The sequence below is a fragment of the Macaca nemestrina genome, chromosome 1 (assembly GCF_043159975.1).
Source record: "Macaca nemestrina isolate mMacNem1 chromosome 1, mMacNem.hap1, whole genome shotgun sequence".
NCBI lineage: Eukaryota > Metazoa > Chordata > Mammalia > Primates > Cercopithecidae > Macaca > Macaca nemestrina.
In genome coordinates this window covers 98,294,193-98,310,843 of record NC_092125.1, presented here as the reverse complement: position 1 = coordinate 98,310,843, position 16,651 = coordinate 98,294,193, and the positions used below count along the sequence as shown (strand labels likewise).

Below are 16,651 nucleotides of genomic sequence, written 5' to 3'. Positions count from 1 at the left end.
AACGTGGTGAAAACCCATCTCTACTAAAAATACAAAAATTAGCTGGGCATGGTGGCATGTGCCTGTAGTCCCAGCCACTGGCGGGACTGAGGCAGTGAACCTGGGAGGCTGATGTTGCTGTGAGTCAAGATGGTGCCATTGGAGAAGCTGGGTGCAGAAGTTCACGCCCGTAATGCCAGCTCTTAGGGAAGCAGAGGCGGGAGAATAGCTTGAGCCCAGGAGTTCAAGACCTGCCTGAACAATAAAATGAGACCCCTTTCTCCACAAAAAGGAAAAAAAAATGTATTTTTTAAATGAAATTTATTTATATATAAATATATATGTATTTGTATATATATGGTACCACTCAGTAATGGTAAATATTGTTTTATCAGCTTTTGCTATATTATATATACATATCTACTGGGCTCCAATTTTAAAGGTATTTCTTAGTGGGGTCACAGTCAAAACAAAATTGAGAAATAGTGTTCTAGATCTCAGAGTATACTGTAGAATACTAGTCCTCTGATAAACAGTTTCCCTCTATAAAAAGATTCTGAGATTGACTGTATCTAGGAAATCATGCATATTATATCTGTCTTTTGGAGATTCACAGTGTACATTAGTGAATTGTTTAGAGGCCAGGAGCAGTGGCTCATGCCTGTAATCCCAGCATTCTGGGAGGCCGAGGCGGGTGGATCACGAGGTCAGGAGATCCAGACCATCCTGGCTAACACGGTGAAACCCGATCTCTACTTAAAATACAAAAACAGGCCGGTCGCAGTGGCTCACGCCTGTAATCCCAGCACTTTGGGAGGCCGAAGCAGGCGGATCATGAAGTAAGGAGATCGAGACCATCCTGGCTAACACGGTGAAACCCCGTCTCTACTAAAAATACAAAAAATTAGCCAGGCGTGGTGGCACGCGCCTGTGGTCCCAGCTACTCGGGAGGCTGAGGCAGGAGAATGGCGTGAACCTGGGAGGTGGAGCTTGCAGTGAGCCGAGATCCTGCCACTGCACTCCAGCCTGGGCGACAGAGCAAGACTCCATCTCAAATAAATAAATAAATAAATAAATAAATTAATTAATTAATTAAATACAAAAACAAAATTAGCTGGGCGTGGTGGCAGGCGCCTCTAGTCCCCAGCCTGGGCGACAGAGCGAGAGTCTGTCTCAAACAAACAAACAAACAAAAAAAACAACTGTTTAGAAAGCCTTGCAGTTAAATGTTTACGAACATTGTATGACCACAGAACTTTTTTTTGGCCCATATAATGGCTTTCAACATTCTAAGGAACAAGTGTTCGGAAGAATACACTGAGAAACATTAATCTAGATGTGTGGTCCTGAGGAAAAGTTGTATCTATTCATTCTGGAAGCTTTTGTATACGGTATGGGGCCTGTGGCATTCTAGAGAACATTGAACATTACTCCTACCATCACCACACAATAGAACCTGATTTTCTGTCATTGGAATAAGTGGAAAATAGGTTCCATACTGTGGGTTTTGAGAAGGGTAAAGATGGGGCATAAGGATAGAAGCGCTTTTCTCTAGAATCATGCTGAGAGAAGGTGTCCATTCCTTTAGGTGGAATTACTTTCTGAGACAGGAACTGTTAATGTCCTGTTTACTGAAATTCCTTTTTTCTTTTTTGCTTTGTCCACAGATGTGGGACCTAGGAAAAGGCCTGAAGATTCCCCAGCTATACCAGTCTGGAGTGGTTGTCCTGGTTCTTACTGTGTTGTCCTCTATGGGGCTGGCAGCCATGTGAAGAACGGAGGTTCCCAGCATCATCTTCCTACACCTTATTACATTCATCCATCTTTCTGTTTTTCATTCTTATCTCCAGCCTGGGAAAAGTTCTCCTTATTTGTTTAGGTCCTTTTGTACTTTCAGATCCTGTTGGAGCAGTAGAGTACCTTGTAGACCATAATAGTGGAAAAGGGTCTAGTTTTCCCCTTGTTTCTAAAGATGGGGTGGCTGCAAAAACTCCCCTTTTTTGCCCACAGCTTGCCAACTCTAGAAGCAGTTATTCTGTCTGCATATTGGGCTTTGATTTGTGCTGAGGGTCAGCTTTTGGCTCCTTCTTCCTGAGACAGTGGAAACAATGCCAGCTCTGTGGCTTCTGCCCTGGGGACTGGGGGTGAGGCTTTGGGTGCCACTGCCTGTGGGTTGCTGGCTTAAAGGACAATTCTGTTCATTGGTGAGAGCCCAGGCCATTAACACCTACGCAGTGTTATTGAAAGAAGAGAGGTGGGGGTGGAGGGGAATTAGTCTGTCCCAGTTAGAGGGAGATAAAGAGGGCTAGTTAGTTCTTGGAGCAGCTGCTTTTGAGGAGAAAATATATAGCTTTTGACACAAGAAGATCCAGAAAATTATTGAACATATTAATGGTTATTTCTTTTTCTTTTTCTTGGATTTCCAGAAAAGCCTCTTAGTTTTATGCTTTCTCATCAAAGTCATGTACCCTTTTTTTCTGAAACTGAATTAAAATACTCATTTTATCTTTGACTCTCCTTGAAATCTAGAGAAACCAAGAAAATGGCTGTTGGGAAGGAACCAATTTCCTCCTCTTCCCTCGGGTCTCAGGCATTTACATCCTCCCTCTCCCTGCAATCTGACCTTTCCCAGGAGGGAAACAGTTTTCCTACATCTCATCATTGGAGGGGTTTTCAGGGAATCAGATAGAACTTAGCCAGATATTTAAATATCACAGAGAAGCCTCAGAGAAGGAAGGAGGAAAAGAAAAGAAGTGATGCATGTAGAGTGCTTTTGGGTTATAGGCACCAAAATCCCATTAAGGACTGATTATAAGCTTCATGGGACAGTTCAGCAAATTATGATTCAGTGAGGGGCGCAGAGGACCAGTGTTGGTGACAGCTAAGGGATGATGACCTGAAGTTATAGGCTTAGGGTAGATGAAGAATAGAGATTTTTTTTAAAAAGAAGGGATTGTTGAAAACCTGGCAAAAATGTATAATTTAATGAGAAAACTTGATGCTTTTAAAAATGCAGATAGGCCAGGCTTTACCAGGCATGCTGTTTTGATAGTTTTTGGGAACTCTGGAATAAGAGACCTATCTCGTCTGTCACTTTGAGTTGCTGGCCAGCCAGTTAAAGCCATGGGTCGAAGAGGGGAAATGGTAACTGGCTGGTGTCAATTGGATAGGAAGACCATAGTTAAGGTGGGGACCTGCTCTTTTAACAGTCTTCATTCAGGGTCCCAAATAGTATTTGGCTTTAAGTAATGATTGCTTTTCCCTTTTTACTAGAGGGGTCCTGGGAAGTCCTTGTACCTTTCCTCCATTTTAAACCAGCTGTTCTCTACTTTGTCCTTGGAATGAGGGACAAGTGATCATGAGAGAACACTTTGTCATTGGTATGGGGAAAGGTTTGGCAAGGGCATTGAATTTAACAGCCAGTGCCAGGAAAATGTAAAATGGGGTCAATGATAAACAGATGTTACAGGCTGGAAAATGGGTAGGGCAGTTGAATTTTTTGGTGGTTTCCTACCATTTGGGTGATTGAAGCATGGTAGTGGGTGGGTGGGGTGTGACAGCATCATGTTTGTTATTCTGCCTTAAATTTCTACTTACCATCTTTCTTTGTCTGTCTTCCAATCACTTTAATATCTTCAATTTTCAAACTATATTTGTACTTGGGCTTAGATAGGAAGTCTTACAAAAGCATAGTATCTTCTACTTTGGTTTTCCCTACCTTTTCTTCCCCACCTTCTCCAAACACACATATACATACTCTACTCAACAATTCTACTTCTGATTTTGTAGTTGTTAGTTGTGCATGCTCAGGATAAAAAATAAGTGGATAGGGTTGAGGGACTGGTTCTTTGAGGTTCTACCCTTTTTCCATGATTCAGACGAACCTTCTCTTGGTCATTTCTGGAGTATAACTGACTCAATTCTTGTAAAAATGTGTTCCACCCAAACCACTGTATGTTCTTTTCCCTGCTTTATTTTCCCCCACCTTCCTTCTCCTAATTGGGTTACAAGAGGCAGCCATAGCAAGAGTGGAAAATCCAGATTCGTAAAAGATTCAACAAAAAAAGTTTATTTTCCAAATTTGTTTTTACTCCCACCCCAAAATTTCCCTGTTTCGCAGTTCTGACTGGGGGCTCTTGTTTATTTCACTCGGTCGCTATACAGGTTTTTCAGTATGTGGCCACTTGGTCCATATGAAATTCCAGGTTTGTATTTCTGGACCTCAGCTAGATTAGGCCCTGCCCAGAGTTCTAGCATACGTGGACTTCCAGGTGGGCTCTTAGGATTTGGCTGGGCTTTGGGGACCTGGAGTATGACCTGCAGAGGGGTGTGAGCTTCGGAGTTCATCTGGGGAATTGAGGTTGGCAGCTGGGGAGCTTGGAATTATGGTTGGACTTAGTGCTTGTTGTACAGTCTTTGTGATAGACTTCTTCCTGAGTTTCTTCTGACTGTCTGGATCATGGGGCTGTCAGTGATAGAGTGGAAGAGACAGTCATGTCTCTGGTCGGGCCCGGATCATTCCCAGTGCACCTCAGGATTCTAACTCCCTTTCTCCCCATACCATGGGCAGTAGATCAAGTTTCAAATAAGGAAAGTTAAATTTGATTTCTCTAACCACCCTCCCCCACCTTGAGATTAGATCATTTTCTACTGTTGGGGGTGAGATGTCCTTAGCCCATCCCTTCAGGCCTCAGAAGGTGATTAGGGACTAGTCAGGATAAGACGAATTGGTTAGAGGTCCCCCCTGTTGGGTTAGTGGTGGCATAACAGCAGACGTTTTTTGAAGTTGAAAAGAAATTGAGACAACAGGGTTTTGGATTAGATGGGAAGAATAGATACCTTGCCTAAGATTTCAGGACGCAGCCCATTGGAGGCCTTGAGTAAATCAGAATTTTTCTGTATCCATTTGGTGAGGGAGGCAGCACCAGCAGTTGTACGGGAGGTCAGGGTCACCCGAGCAGGGGGTATCTTCAGAGGCATTTGCCAGGTGCCCATGAAGCAACCCCAAGGATTTGCCTGAAAATGAAAAGGAATTCCTCAATAGGGCTTCTCACTCCTGGTAACTGACTTAGACCTCTGTTAGTCTTATTTCCATTCTTTAGGAATGCATGGTTATGAAATAAGACTGAAAGCATAATCTTCCCACCCTTCCTTATCCCCCTCCCTCATTTAGGCTTTGCAGGCCTAATTTTTTCATCCCCTTTACTCTGCCAACTTAAATTCCACATCCTTAGGCTGAGTGTGGCAAAGGAGTACCCACTGCACAAATGTCATCACCTGAAGGCTTTCTTTTATACAGATCATTGATCAATTTAAGAACTTCTGAAAGGTGCTAAACACAACTCTATCCTGTTGGGTAAGCTGGCTGGAAGTTCAAGGGCTCTTACATTACAACATGAATTAGATTAAACTTTAGTTTTCCTGATAATGGCTGTGAGAGACTGCACATCTCCCAGTTCTGTGCCTCAATTATTTGCCTTTCTTGATAGGAATGAAGATAGTATCTCACCTTGGAACGGGGCACAGAAGGCAGTAGATGACCACGATCATTGGCAATAATTTGAGTGTAGCCTTCATGAGAAGAGATGCTCTGGGGTACAAGTGGGAGAGATAAATGTTTCTGAGTGGGGAAAAAAAGGAGTATTTGGGGAGCTTGGTCAGAGAAGGATATGGGAGTTTAGAGAAGGCTAAAAGGAGTTAATTGACAGGGAGAGCATGAGGCTATCTTGTAGGTGCACTGAACATGGAATACCTCTTTTGTTGGCTTAGCCGGAGACCAGTTCTGCAGATACTTGGATGAGAAAGCCTTTTCATACTGTGGAGAGAAAGATAAGTATCCCTGTGAGACTTCAAGGCCCCAAACCCAGGAAATGATGACTAGGCACAATTCTTTAGATTTGAAGACCAAAGGCCTGACCAACCATGTAGGCTTTAAGTCACTATGACAAGGGTGTAATCTGTTTGGTCTAGATGTGTGCTGTTCAGCATGGAGCCAGTAGCCACATGGAGCTGTTGAACATCTGAAATATGACTAGTTCAAATTGAGGTGCTTTATAAGTATGAAATATGCTGAATTTTGAAGTTTTGTCTTTTTCTTTCTTTTTCTTTTTTTTTTTTTTTTTTGAGACAGGATCTTGGTCTGCCACCTGGGTTGGCGTCAGTGGCACGACCCTAGCTCACTGCAGCCTTGGACACCTGGGTTCAAGCGATCCTCCTCCCTCAGACTCACAAGTAGCTGGGACTACAGGTGCTTGTCACCATGCCCAGCTAATTTTTAAATTTACTTGTAGAGATGAGGTTTCACCATATTGCCCAGGGTGGTCTCAAACTTCTGGCCTCAAGTGATCCTTCTGCCTCAGTCTCCCAAAGTGTTGGGATTATGGACGCAAGCTACAACATCCAGCAGGTTTTGAAGATTTAGTACAAAAAAAGAATGTAAAATGTCTGATTATAATTTTTAAAATACTGATTAAATGTTGAAATAATATTTGGATTTATCGGGTTAAATTCAATATATTTAAATTTTATGTTTTAAGTTTTTCATGTAGCTACTAGAAAATTTAAAATTACATTTGTGGCTCGCACTCTTTTTGTTGGGCAGCACTGGTCTAGATCAGGAGTTGGTGAACTATGGCCTATGGGCCATATCCATATTGCTGCCTGTTTGGGGATGGCCTGAGAGTAAGGACGATTTTTATAGATGAACATTTACAATTGATTCAGTAAAATGGAACACTAACTTTGAATCCCAGTTAAGTGAAATGTTTTCTCAACCCCCAAAATTCCATTATTTTCATTAGTAGTACAAAAAATTGTACTCAGTTATATTTTGAATTTGTCAAAAATTTTATGGAAAAATGTTTTTCTTTAATTATGTAAGTAGCTATAGAATATTTTTGACTTTGCCACTTGGCCTAAGCCTAAAATTTTTACGCTCTGCACTTTTACAGAAAAAAAAAATTGCCAACTTCTGGTTTACACCCTACAAATTTAACCCAGAGATACCTTTGGATCGCCCCTGGGCTCTATCCCTGAGGAGGTAAAATATTTTCTCACTCCACTCTCAGCTATCTGTTCAAAGATCAGAATCCTATGAGAGGGGACAGTCCAAAGATAGAATCTGAAAAACAAAAGTAAACTTTAAAGAAATGGAGAATGGGAACTTACCTGGTTGGCACTGTAGTTAGTGGCCATGATCTTGTGCTGTTTACACTCGTTGCTTGGCAACTGCAGAAGGCGGACCTCCTGGGACTACCTCCCAATCAGCAGAGGCTGCCTTTCCCTTCTGCTTATTATTATTCATTTCCTTGGTTCACACTGCCCCCATTTGTTTTCTCTGGAACTTAGATTCATTTTTATTTTAGAGACGGGAAAGACTGGGTAAATATGAGAAAATTAGCTGAATAGTAGCTACTCTTTTTCTGGCATAACCTACCCCTGCTTAAGAACTTCCACGTGGCCTTTGATTGGGGTTTTTAACCACTTTAACAAACGATGTAACCCTGAGAGCTATGTTTGTTGGACAACATGGTGTAATGTACCACAGGATGCAGAGCCAGATACTGGAGTTTGAATCCTTATTCAACATGGGAACATAGGAGCTATATGACAGTAAACAACTGACTTGTCTTCACTAAATTTCTATCAACTCATTTGTATTGTGGAGATTATAGAGCCTGCTTTTACAGGGTAAGTGAGATAAAATGAATAAAGTGTCTTGACAACATCATAGCATAGTAGGTATTCAATACTGGTGAGATCCTGTTTATAAGGCCCTCTACTTTATCAGGCAGAATAACAAAGGAACAATATTTAAAAAGCAACTAGCTCAAATCTGTCCCCAGAAGGAAAAACATATCCTGTCCTTGGTCCTTAAATAATTTCCTCTGTCACTGTCTTAGAATCACAGCACATAAGAACACAGGTGTTTTGTGTTGACTGGAATAAAATGGAATCGGGTGCTGGTGCAGGGAGATTGAGCAGGAATGAAGAGAGAAAGTCACAGAGTAGAAAGCATCAGGTTTGGAGACTTCAACGGGGGGTGCCAGGACATGAGACTAATATTTGTGGGACAAGGAAACCCCTCTGAAACTCATCTAAAATGGTATTGTAATACCAGTCTATGAGGTGGCTAGGAGAATTAATGAGTAAGCAGAACTGTGCTTTGTGAATTGTAAAGTGAATTTATATATAAGGTGTCAAGATGAAAGGGAAAAACAAAGAAATAAGTTGCCCAAAGATATCATTAGGACCAGGAGAGCATTATACAGTAGATCCAGGCCGGACATGGTGGCTCATGCCTACAATCCCAGCACTTTGGGAGGTGGATCACTAGATCAGGAGTTCGAGACCAGCCTGGCCAACATGGAGAAACCCTGTCTCTACTAAAAATACAAAAATTAGGCAGGTACGGTGGCACATACCTCTAATCCCAGCTACTTGGGAGGCTGAGGCAGGAGAATTGCTTGAACCCAGGAGGCGGAGGTTGCAATGAGCAGAGATCGCGCCACTGCACTCCAGCCTGGGTGACAGTGCGAGACTCCATCTCAAAAAAAAAAAAAAAAAACACACACACACACACAAAATGTGTCCATCAGTCCCTTCTCTTCATTCTTCCCCCAAAATCCTCATCTTAAACCAACACACCAAGTATAAGTGCACTCTTATGCTTCTGCAGATGGAGGGAAGAACAGCTCTTGTTTTAGAGGCTCTGGAGTTAATACCTGGATAATGTGAGATCTCGAAAGATAACTCATGTGCTTAGTCCCTGTGGTTCTTATCACTGTCTAGAGGAGTGGAAGATAGAAGAGTTCTTTAAGGACCAAAGACTATCTTTGCTTTAGGACATCCATTTTGGCCCTTTAAGCTGCAGTGATAGGCTAGCATTATTTCTCTTAGAATTTTCAGTTGGTATGCCTCCTTCTGCTTTTCTGATAGGGATGTAATGATAAATGATGACTATACTCATTTTTAAAAGTTAACTAGTTTTTGTTCAACTGCAAAAGTAATGTACATGGAAAAAAGTTTCATCTTTACAGGATGGTCAGTGAAAAGCAAATCTCCATTTGATTTCAACTCTCAGTCTTGCTCCTCAGGGCAACTACTGTTATTCATTTCTTGTGTCTCCTTCCAGAAATATCCTATGCATACAAACACTAATGAGAGAGCTGTCCACATTGCTTTTTGATTTGCTTTTTTGACTATCTTGGGGATTATGTTTTTATCATAATATAGTATTCCATTTTGGGATGCACCATAGTTTATTCAGACCCATATGGATGACCATTTTGGTTATTTATAGTCTTTTGCTATTAAGGACATTGCTGTAATGAAAAATCCCTGTGTATCTTTATGAACATTTATGTATGTATTTTTATGTACATATGTGATCTGTAGGATAAATTTTTTAAAGTACATTGCAAAGTCAAATGGGTTTGTGCGTTTAAAATAAGTAGATAATGTCAAATTACCATTGAAATACATTGCATGAGTTTGTACTTCTACCAATGGTGTATGATGGCGTGTGAGTGCCTAGTTCTCTCCTTTCTTTTCAACATCATTATCGTTTTTTCTGTTTTTTTTTTCAGTCTAAACTAATTTTAATTGAACTAATAGAACTGAACTAATAGAACTAATTGATTGAACTAGTAGAACTAATGTTAACTGAGCAGTTACTATGTACATGCCAGGAACAGTTCTAATTGCTTTATTACATTTTCTCATTTAGTTCTCAACCCAACCAAGGAAACTGGAGAATACACAGTGAGGAGTAGAGCCAGGATTTAATCCCAAGTATTCTGACTCTAGAGCCAGCAGTTTTAACCATTACATCATATTGCTTGTTAAGCTGTAGGTTGAACAAGGTGTATAATTTTATTTTTTGTTTTTGTTTTGAGACAGGGTCTCCCTGTCACCTAAGCTCTGGAGTGCAGTGGTGCCATCAATATCCTGAGCTCAAGCAATCCTCCCACCTCAGCCTCCCAAGTAGTTGGGAGTATAGGCATGAGCTACCATGCCCAGCTAATTATAAAAAAAAAAAAAATTGGCCGGGCGCGGTGGCTCACGCCTGTAATCCCAGCACTTTGGGAGGCCGAGACGGGCGGATCACGAGGTCAGGAAATCGAGACCATCCTGGCTAACACGGTGAAACCCCGTCTCTACTAAAAAATACAAAAAACTAGCCGGGCGAGGTGGCGGGCGCCTATAGTCCCAGCTACTCGGGAGGCTGAGGCAGGAGAATGGCGTGAACCCGGGAGGCGGAGCTTGCAGTGAGCTGAGATCCGGCCACTGCACTCCAGCCTGGGCGACAGAGCGAGACTCCGTCTCAAAAAAAAAAAAAAAAAAAAATTAAGAGATAGGTTCTTACTATGTTGTTCGTCTTCTCTTGAACTCATGGCCTCAAGTGATTCTTCTCCTTTGACCTCCCAAAGTGTTGAGATTACAGGCACCAACCACCACACCCACTCAACATGGTATATCATTGTTTTAAATTTTGCATTTCTTTAATTAGGGTGTTTTTATGTGTGTATAAACCCTTTTTACTTTTTTTCCCCTGATAATGGCCTTTAATGTTTTTTGCCACTTACTATTGGGCTGTTGACTTTTTTTCCTTTTTATTTGAAACCAGGCCTCCCTCTGTCACCCAGGCTGGAGTGCAGTGGCATCATCTTGGTTCATTGTAACTTCTGCCTCTCACGTCCAAGCAATCTTCCCACCTCAGCCTCCCAAATAACTGGAACTACAGGGACGCACCACCACACCCAGCTGATTTTAACATTTTTTTGTAGAAGGGATTTTGCCATGTTGCCCAAGCTGGTCTTGAACTTCTGGGCTTAAGCCATCTGCCCACCTCAGCTTCCCAAAATGCTGGGATTACAGGCTTGAGCCACTGCACCCAGCCTGTTAATCATGTTCATTAATCTGTTTGAACTCCATATATTAAGGAAATTAGTCCTTTGTCAAATATGTTGCAAACATTCCCTCCAGTTTGTCACTTACTTTCGTTTTGTGGTGGTTTTTCTGTTTTGTTTTTGTTTTTCTGTGGGTTGTGTGTTTTTGTTTTGTTTTTTGTTTTTTTGCCATGGACATGTTTTTAGTACTTGTGTAGTAGTCAGATGTATTACTCATTTTTTCTATGCTCTGGATCTTATGCTTTGAATGGCTTTTTGTAAATTCCAATATTTTAAAAATAACCCCTCGCTTCAGTTTTTAGATTTAAATTTTTGTTCCTTCTGTAATTTTAGTGAATGTGGACAAGGTTATGCTTCAGTTGCCTTAACTAGTTGCCTTGGCATCATTTATTAATAAGTTTTCTTTTCCCCTACTGATTTGAAATGCCACTTTTAATGTATTCCCTAACATATTTGTGTCTGGATCCTCTAACCCATTGTTCTAGAGAGAAAGGTGATTGTTTTAGATTATTTGTCTCTCTGATATTTAAAATCCAAGGTACACTCTGGGCACAGTGGCTCACGCGTGTAATCCTAGCACTTTCGGAGGCTGAGGCAAGCAGATCAGTTGAGGTAAGAAGTTTGAGACCAGCCTGACCAACACGGCGAAACCCCGTTTCTACTAAAAATACAAAAATTAGCGGGGCATGGTGACACTTGCCTGTAGTCCCAGCTACTGGGGAGGCTGAGGCAAGGGAATCGCTTGAACCCGGGAGGTGGAGGTTGCAATGAGCCGAGATCCCGCCACTGCACCCCATTCCGGGCGACAGTTAGACTCCATCTCAAAAAAAAAAAAAAAAGGGGGGGGGGGGGCCAGGCGCGGTGACTCTCGCTTGTAATTCCAGCACTTTGGGAGGCTGAGACAGGAGGATCACGAGGTCAAGAGATCGAGACAATCCTGGCCAACGTGGTGAAACCCCCGTCTCTACTAAAAATACAAACATTAACTGGGCGTAGTGGCGCGCGCCTGTAGTTCCAGCTACTTGGGAGGCTGAGGCAGGAGAATCGCTTGAACCTGGGAGGCGGAGGTTGCAGTGAACCGAGACTGCGCCACTGTGCTCCAGCCTGGCGACAGAATGAGACTCCGTTTCAAAAAAAAAAAAAAAATCCAAGGTACAATCCTGGCTTGATCCTATGTGAATTCTTCCATTTAAGATTTCAGGCCGGGCGCAGTGGCTCACGCCTGTAATCCCAGCACTTTGGGAGGCGGAGGCGTGCGGGTCACAAGGTTAGGAGATTGAGACCATCCTGGCTAACACGGTGAAACCCCATCTCTACTAAAAATACAAAAAATTAGCCGGGCGTGGTGGGGGGCGCCTGTAGTCCCAGCTACTCGGGAGACTGATGCAGGAGAATGGCGTGAACCCGAGAGGTGGAGCTGGCAGTGAGCCGAGATCACACCACTGCACTCCAGCCTGGGCGACAGAGCGAGACTCCGTCTCAAAAAAAAAAAAAAGAGATTTCACTAGGAAATTGTAATATCAGTAGTAACAAGCAATTTTAAGCTTCTAATAACAGTGTATTGAATTTTAGCCTTTCTTCAGAGGAACTGGTTGACCTCAGGTACAGCAGATGGTCTTTTACTAGGACCAGATTTACTTCTTCCAAAGTTGGAAGGGCTCTTTAAAGGCCTTTATATATGCCTTAAGATATTTTTTCCGTTCACTTAAGTTCTCTGATGACTGAAACTAAACCATTAAGAAATCTTTTATTTGGATGGAGATTATCTGCTATTGAAGTACAAGTTTAACCTGTAATCTGTAGGTGACGCATACATTGGACCTAAGTGAAGGTAAGTACTAGAGTCGTATTGCCTGGGTTAAATTCTGGCTCTGCCTAAATGTATGGCCTTACACAAGTTAATCTTTCTGGGTCTTAGTACCCTTATTTGTAAAATGGGGATAATCATAGTTTTGAGCATTAAATATATGTAACATGCTAATAGGGTGCCAGATGCATAATGAATGCTCAATTATTTTAGCATTATTATTGGCTTAAGACTGCCAAGAAGTATCTATTCAGGTTACCTTAAACAAAAAAGGGGAAGAGGGGAAATTCTAATTAATAGGAGTATTTAACAGATGCCAAAGGCAGGAAATATAGTTTGGGCCTCAAAGGATACTAGAATCTGGAAGATAGAACATGATCAGAAAGATTTTCTGTTTCTTCTTTATCATCTGTTTCTCACTGCCTTTATTTTTTTATTTTTTATTTTTTTGAGATGGAGTTTCGCTCTTGTTGCCCAGGCTGGAGTGCAATGCGCGATCTCGGCTCACTGCAACCTCCGCCTGCCGGGTTCGAGCGAACGATTATCCTGACTCAGCCTTCTGAGTAGCTAAGATTTTAGGCATGCACCACCACGCCCGGCTAATTTTGTATTTTTAGTAGAGACGGGGTTTCTCCATGTTGGTCAGGCTGGTCTCGAATGCCTGACCTCAGTTGATCCGCCCACCTCAGCCTCCCAAAGTGCTGGGATTACAGGCATGAGCCACCGCGCCTGACCTCCCATGGCAATTTTTAAAACCAGAAAAAATTATTAGTAACCCCTTCATAGTAAAAATTGGGCATTTATCTCATCTATTACACAGTTTAACCACCTGAATCACTGTCTCTAGTTATACCATCAGCTCTCTAAGGTTTCTTCTAAGTAGTTCCAAGGTGCCCTGTACTTCACCTCACTAGGTCAGGTGTTAATGGGTCTGGGATAGGAGACTTGGCTTTTGCCCCATTTCCTGGGCTAACAGGATTTCATCCAACCAAGCTACTGGCCAAATTTTGAACTATTCAAACACCCTGGCTTTTGTAGATTTCCTTATAGGAAATGAAGGCCTAGTTCTAACCGCTGAAAAGATGCATGGCTACAAATGTAAAAGCTATAGTTTCAAAAGTTCTCTAGAGAGTTAAAATAGCTGATCCAGTTTTCTTTCCTGAGACTAAGGCTCCCTCTGTTGGAGACTGCTGTTACATCTCTCCTTTCCACCGACAATACCACAAAAGAATAATATTCTTGATAAGATCCCCTTCCCGAGGAGCCAAAGAAGAAGCTTTGTATACTCCCCACACACTGCCTATGGGGTAGCCCTCTCTGCAGCATTCATAGACCTATAACACTATTTCTTTTTCTTCTCTTTTCTTTTTTTTTTTTTTTTGAGATAGAGTCTTGTTCTGTTGCCCAGGCTGGAGTGCAGTGGCACGATATCAGCTCACTGCAATCTCCGCCTCCCAGGCTCAAGTGTTCCTCCTTCTTCAGCCCCCCTCATAGCTGGGATTACAGGCACACACCAGCGTGCCCTGCTAATTTTACTATTTTTAGTAGAGACAGGGTTTTGCCATGTTGGCCAGGCTGGTCTCGAACTCCTGACGTCGGGTGATCCACCTGCCTTGGCCTCCCAAAGTCCTGGGATTACAGGTGTAAGCCACTGTGTCCAGCCTTTAACACTATTTCTTAAAACAAAAAGACCAAAGAACAAGCTTTAAACAACCAAAATGACTGAAGAGACATCAGTAGCTCTCACTAGTGGTGTGAATTAAATTTGTTTACTTGCATAACTAAGAATAAATGGTGGTTATAATGGCACCAGTATAGGATATCATGGCTGTGTGCTTTGACAATATACAGGTTGACCATGAAGTCTGGAAATAGATACTATTATTTTATCATGTATTTAAATATATCATATATCAGAAATGTGGAAAAGTTAATGAATACATTAACACAACAAGAAATTCCACATTTCTTTGCAATCTTGTAAATATAGTACAACTATCAATGAAGAGAGATTAGGGGGCTGGGCATGGTGGCTCACACCTGTAATCCCAGCAGTTTGGGAGGCTGAGGCGGTGGATCATTTGAGGTCAGGAGTTCAAGACCAGCCTGCATGGTGAAACCCCATCTCTACTAAAAATACAAAAATTAGCCAGTGTGGTGGTACATGCCTATAGTCCCAGCTGCTCGGGAGGCTGAGGCATGAGAATCGCTTGAACCCCAGAGGTAGGGGTTGCAGTGAGCCAAGACCTCACCACTGCACTCCAGCCTGGGCGACAGAGCAAGACTCCATCTCAAAAAAAAAAAAAAAAAGTAGATTAGGGACAGTACGTGAGAAATAGAATAAGCTCTCTGTCAGACACAGACATTAACCAAGAGTAAAAGGATTTTTCCTCAAGGTAGGTGCTAAAGAGAGTAACAGATTACTAGATAATTTCAATGTTGCTTATATAAACAATAGCCAAAAAGAGAGAACTTATGTATTGTATAGAACTATTAGGATAAAGGTATCCATTAGAACAAAAATACAAACTCTTCCTAAACACCAAAGACATGTTTCAGACTGGGAGGGATGGCGGGACAGGGGAGGAGGAAGCAAGTGAAACAGACCACATGGTGAAAGACTTACATATATAAAACAAAATTTGTAAGGCATATCTGCGGCCACACATACTGATAATATCAATAGATATGGGGCCGGGCGCGGTGGCTCACTCCTGTAATCCCAGCACTTTGGGAGGCTGAGGCGGGCGGATCACAAGGTCAGGAGTTCATGACCAGCCTGGCTAATATGGTGAAACCTCGTCTCTACTAAAAATACAAAAATTAGCCGGGCGTGGTGGTAGGTGCCTGTAGTCCCAGCTACTCGGGAGGCTGAGGCAGGAGAATCACTTGAACCCGGAAGGTGGAGGTTGCAGTGAGCCGAGATCATGCCACTTTACTCCAGCCTGGGCAACAGAGCGAGACTCCGTATCAAAAAGAAATAAAGAAAGAAAGGATTTAAAGAAAGAAAGAATGGGTTTACCTACCTATTGAAAGAAAATAGTTTTCACGTTAACAAAGCAAAATCCAACACTGTGCTGTATAAAAGAACTGCATCTAAGAAGAGTTTCAGGAAGCCTAAATAAATGACTAAGAGATGTACCAGAATTTATTCCTAAATGTAAGCAGGGGTTGCAGTTGTAATTATCCATCAAAGTAGAATTCTGACTAAAAAGCATTAAAAGAGAAAGAAATTTTAGCCACAATTTTTATAAAAAAGATAATGACATTGTATACAAGGAGAAATAGAAGCACACTATAATAGGAGGACTAACAAATCCCTCAGATCTAGAAAGATCAAGTGAACAATAAATTAGGATACAGAAGACGTAAACAACATAGTAGATTTATTTATTTAAGTAGATTTAATAATATTGAACTCTGAACCTTAACAATAGAGAACAAACTTTTTAAAAAAAATGCATAAAGGGCTGGGTGCGGTGGCTCACGCCTGTAATCTCAGCACTTTGGGAGGCCGAGGCGGGCAGATCATGAGGTCAGGAGTTCGAGACCAGCCTGGCCAACATGGTGAAACTCCATCTCTACTAAAAATACACAAAATTAGCTGAGGATGGTGGTGGACGCCTGTAATCCCAGCTGCTCAGGAGGCTGAGGCAGAACTGCTTGAACCCAGGAGGCAAAGGTTGCAGTGAGCCGAAATCGTGCCACTGGACTCCAACCTGGGCGACAGAGTGAGACTCCGTATCCAAAAAAAAAAAAAAAAAGAAAAAAAATGCATAAAGCATTCACAAAAATGTGGCACATTCACATCCTAAGCTACAAAGAAAATCTCAATATATCCAAAGTGAAGAAACAATAATTCAAATAGTATTCTCTGGCCAAAATGTAATACAATTAGACAAATCAAACAATAAAACCAAAAGGCCTCTTCCAAAGGGAATTATATTTGCACACA

The 16,651-nt window shown here is 41.9% G+C and overlaps 2 protein-coding genes across 12 annotated transcripts in view; one reads left to right on the top strand and one right to left on the bottom strand.

The window, feature by feature from the left end:
• Positions 1-2,491, top strand: part of LOC105498215 (succinate dehydrogenase complex subunit C) — a 44,527-nt gene extending 42,036 nt beyond the window's left edge. For 5 of the 6 annotated variants that reach the window (XM_011770185.3, XM_011770184.3, XM_071082245.1 and 2 more), the window contains one exon: positions 1,647-2,491. In XM_011770185.3, coding sequence (XP_011768487.1) covers positions 1,647-1,858 — 212 coding nt within the window. In that variant the 3' untranslated portion in view covers positions 1,859-2,491. The remainder of the gene's footprint in view (positions 1-1,646) is intronic. The other variant, XM_071082234.1, reaches the window with a different exon arrangement.
• LOC105498214 (cilia and flagella associated protein 126) overlaps positions 1-16,651 on the bottom strand; it is a 43,421-nt gene that overhangs the window by 18,836 nt on the left and 7,934 nt on the right. For 3 of the 6 annotated variants that reach the window (XM_071082212.1, XM_011770183.2, XM_011770181.2), the window contains exons 1-4: positions 7,147-7,272; positions 5,732-5,794; positions 5,489-5,569; positions 4,819-4,995 (exon numbers count right to left, since the gene is read on the bottom strand). In XM_071082212.1, coding sequence (XP_070938313.1) covers positions 4,819-4,995; positions 5,489-5,569; positions 5,732-5,794; positions 7,147-7,173 — 348 coding nt within the window. In that variant the 5' untranslated portion in view covers positions 7,174-7,272. Of the gene's footprint in view, positions 1-3,942; positions 4,996-5,488; positions 5,795-7,146; positions 7,273-16,651 lie in introns of those variants that run through there. The other 3 variants (XR_011615338.1, XR_011615337.1, XM_011770180.3) reach the window with 2 other exon arrangements.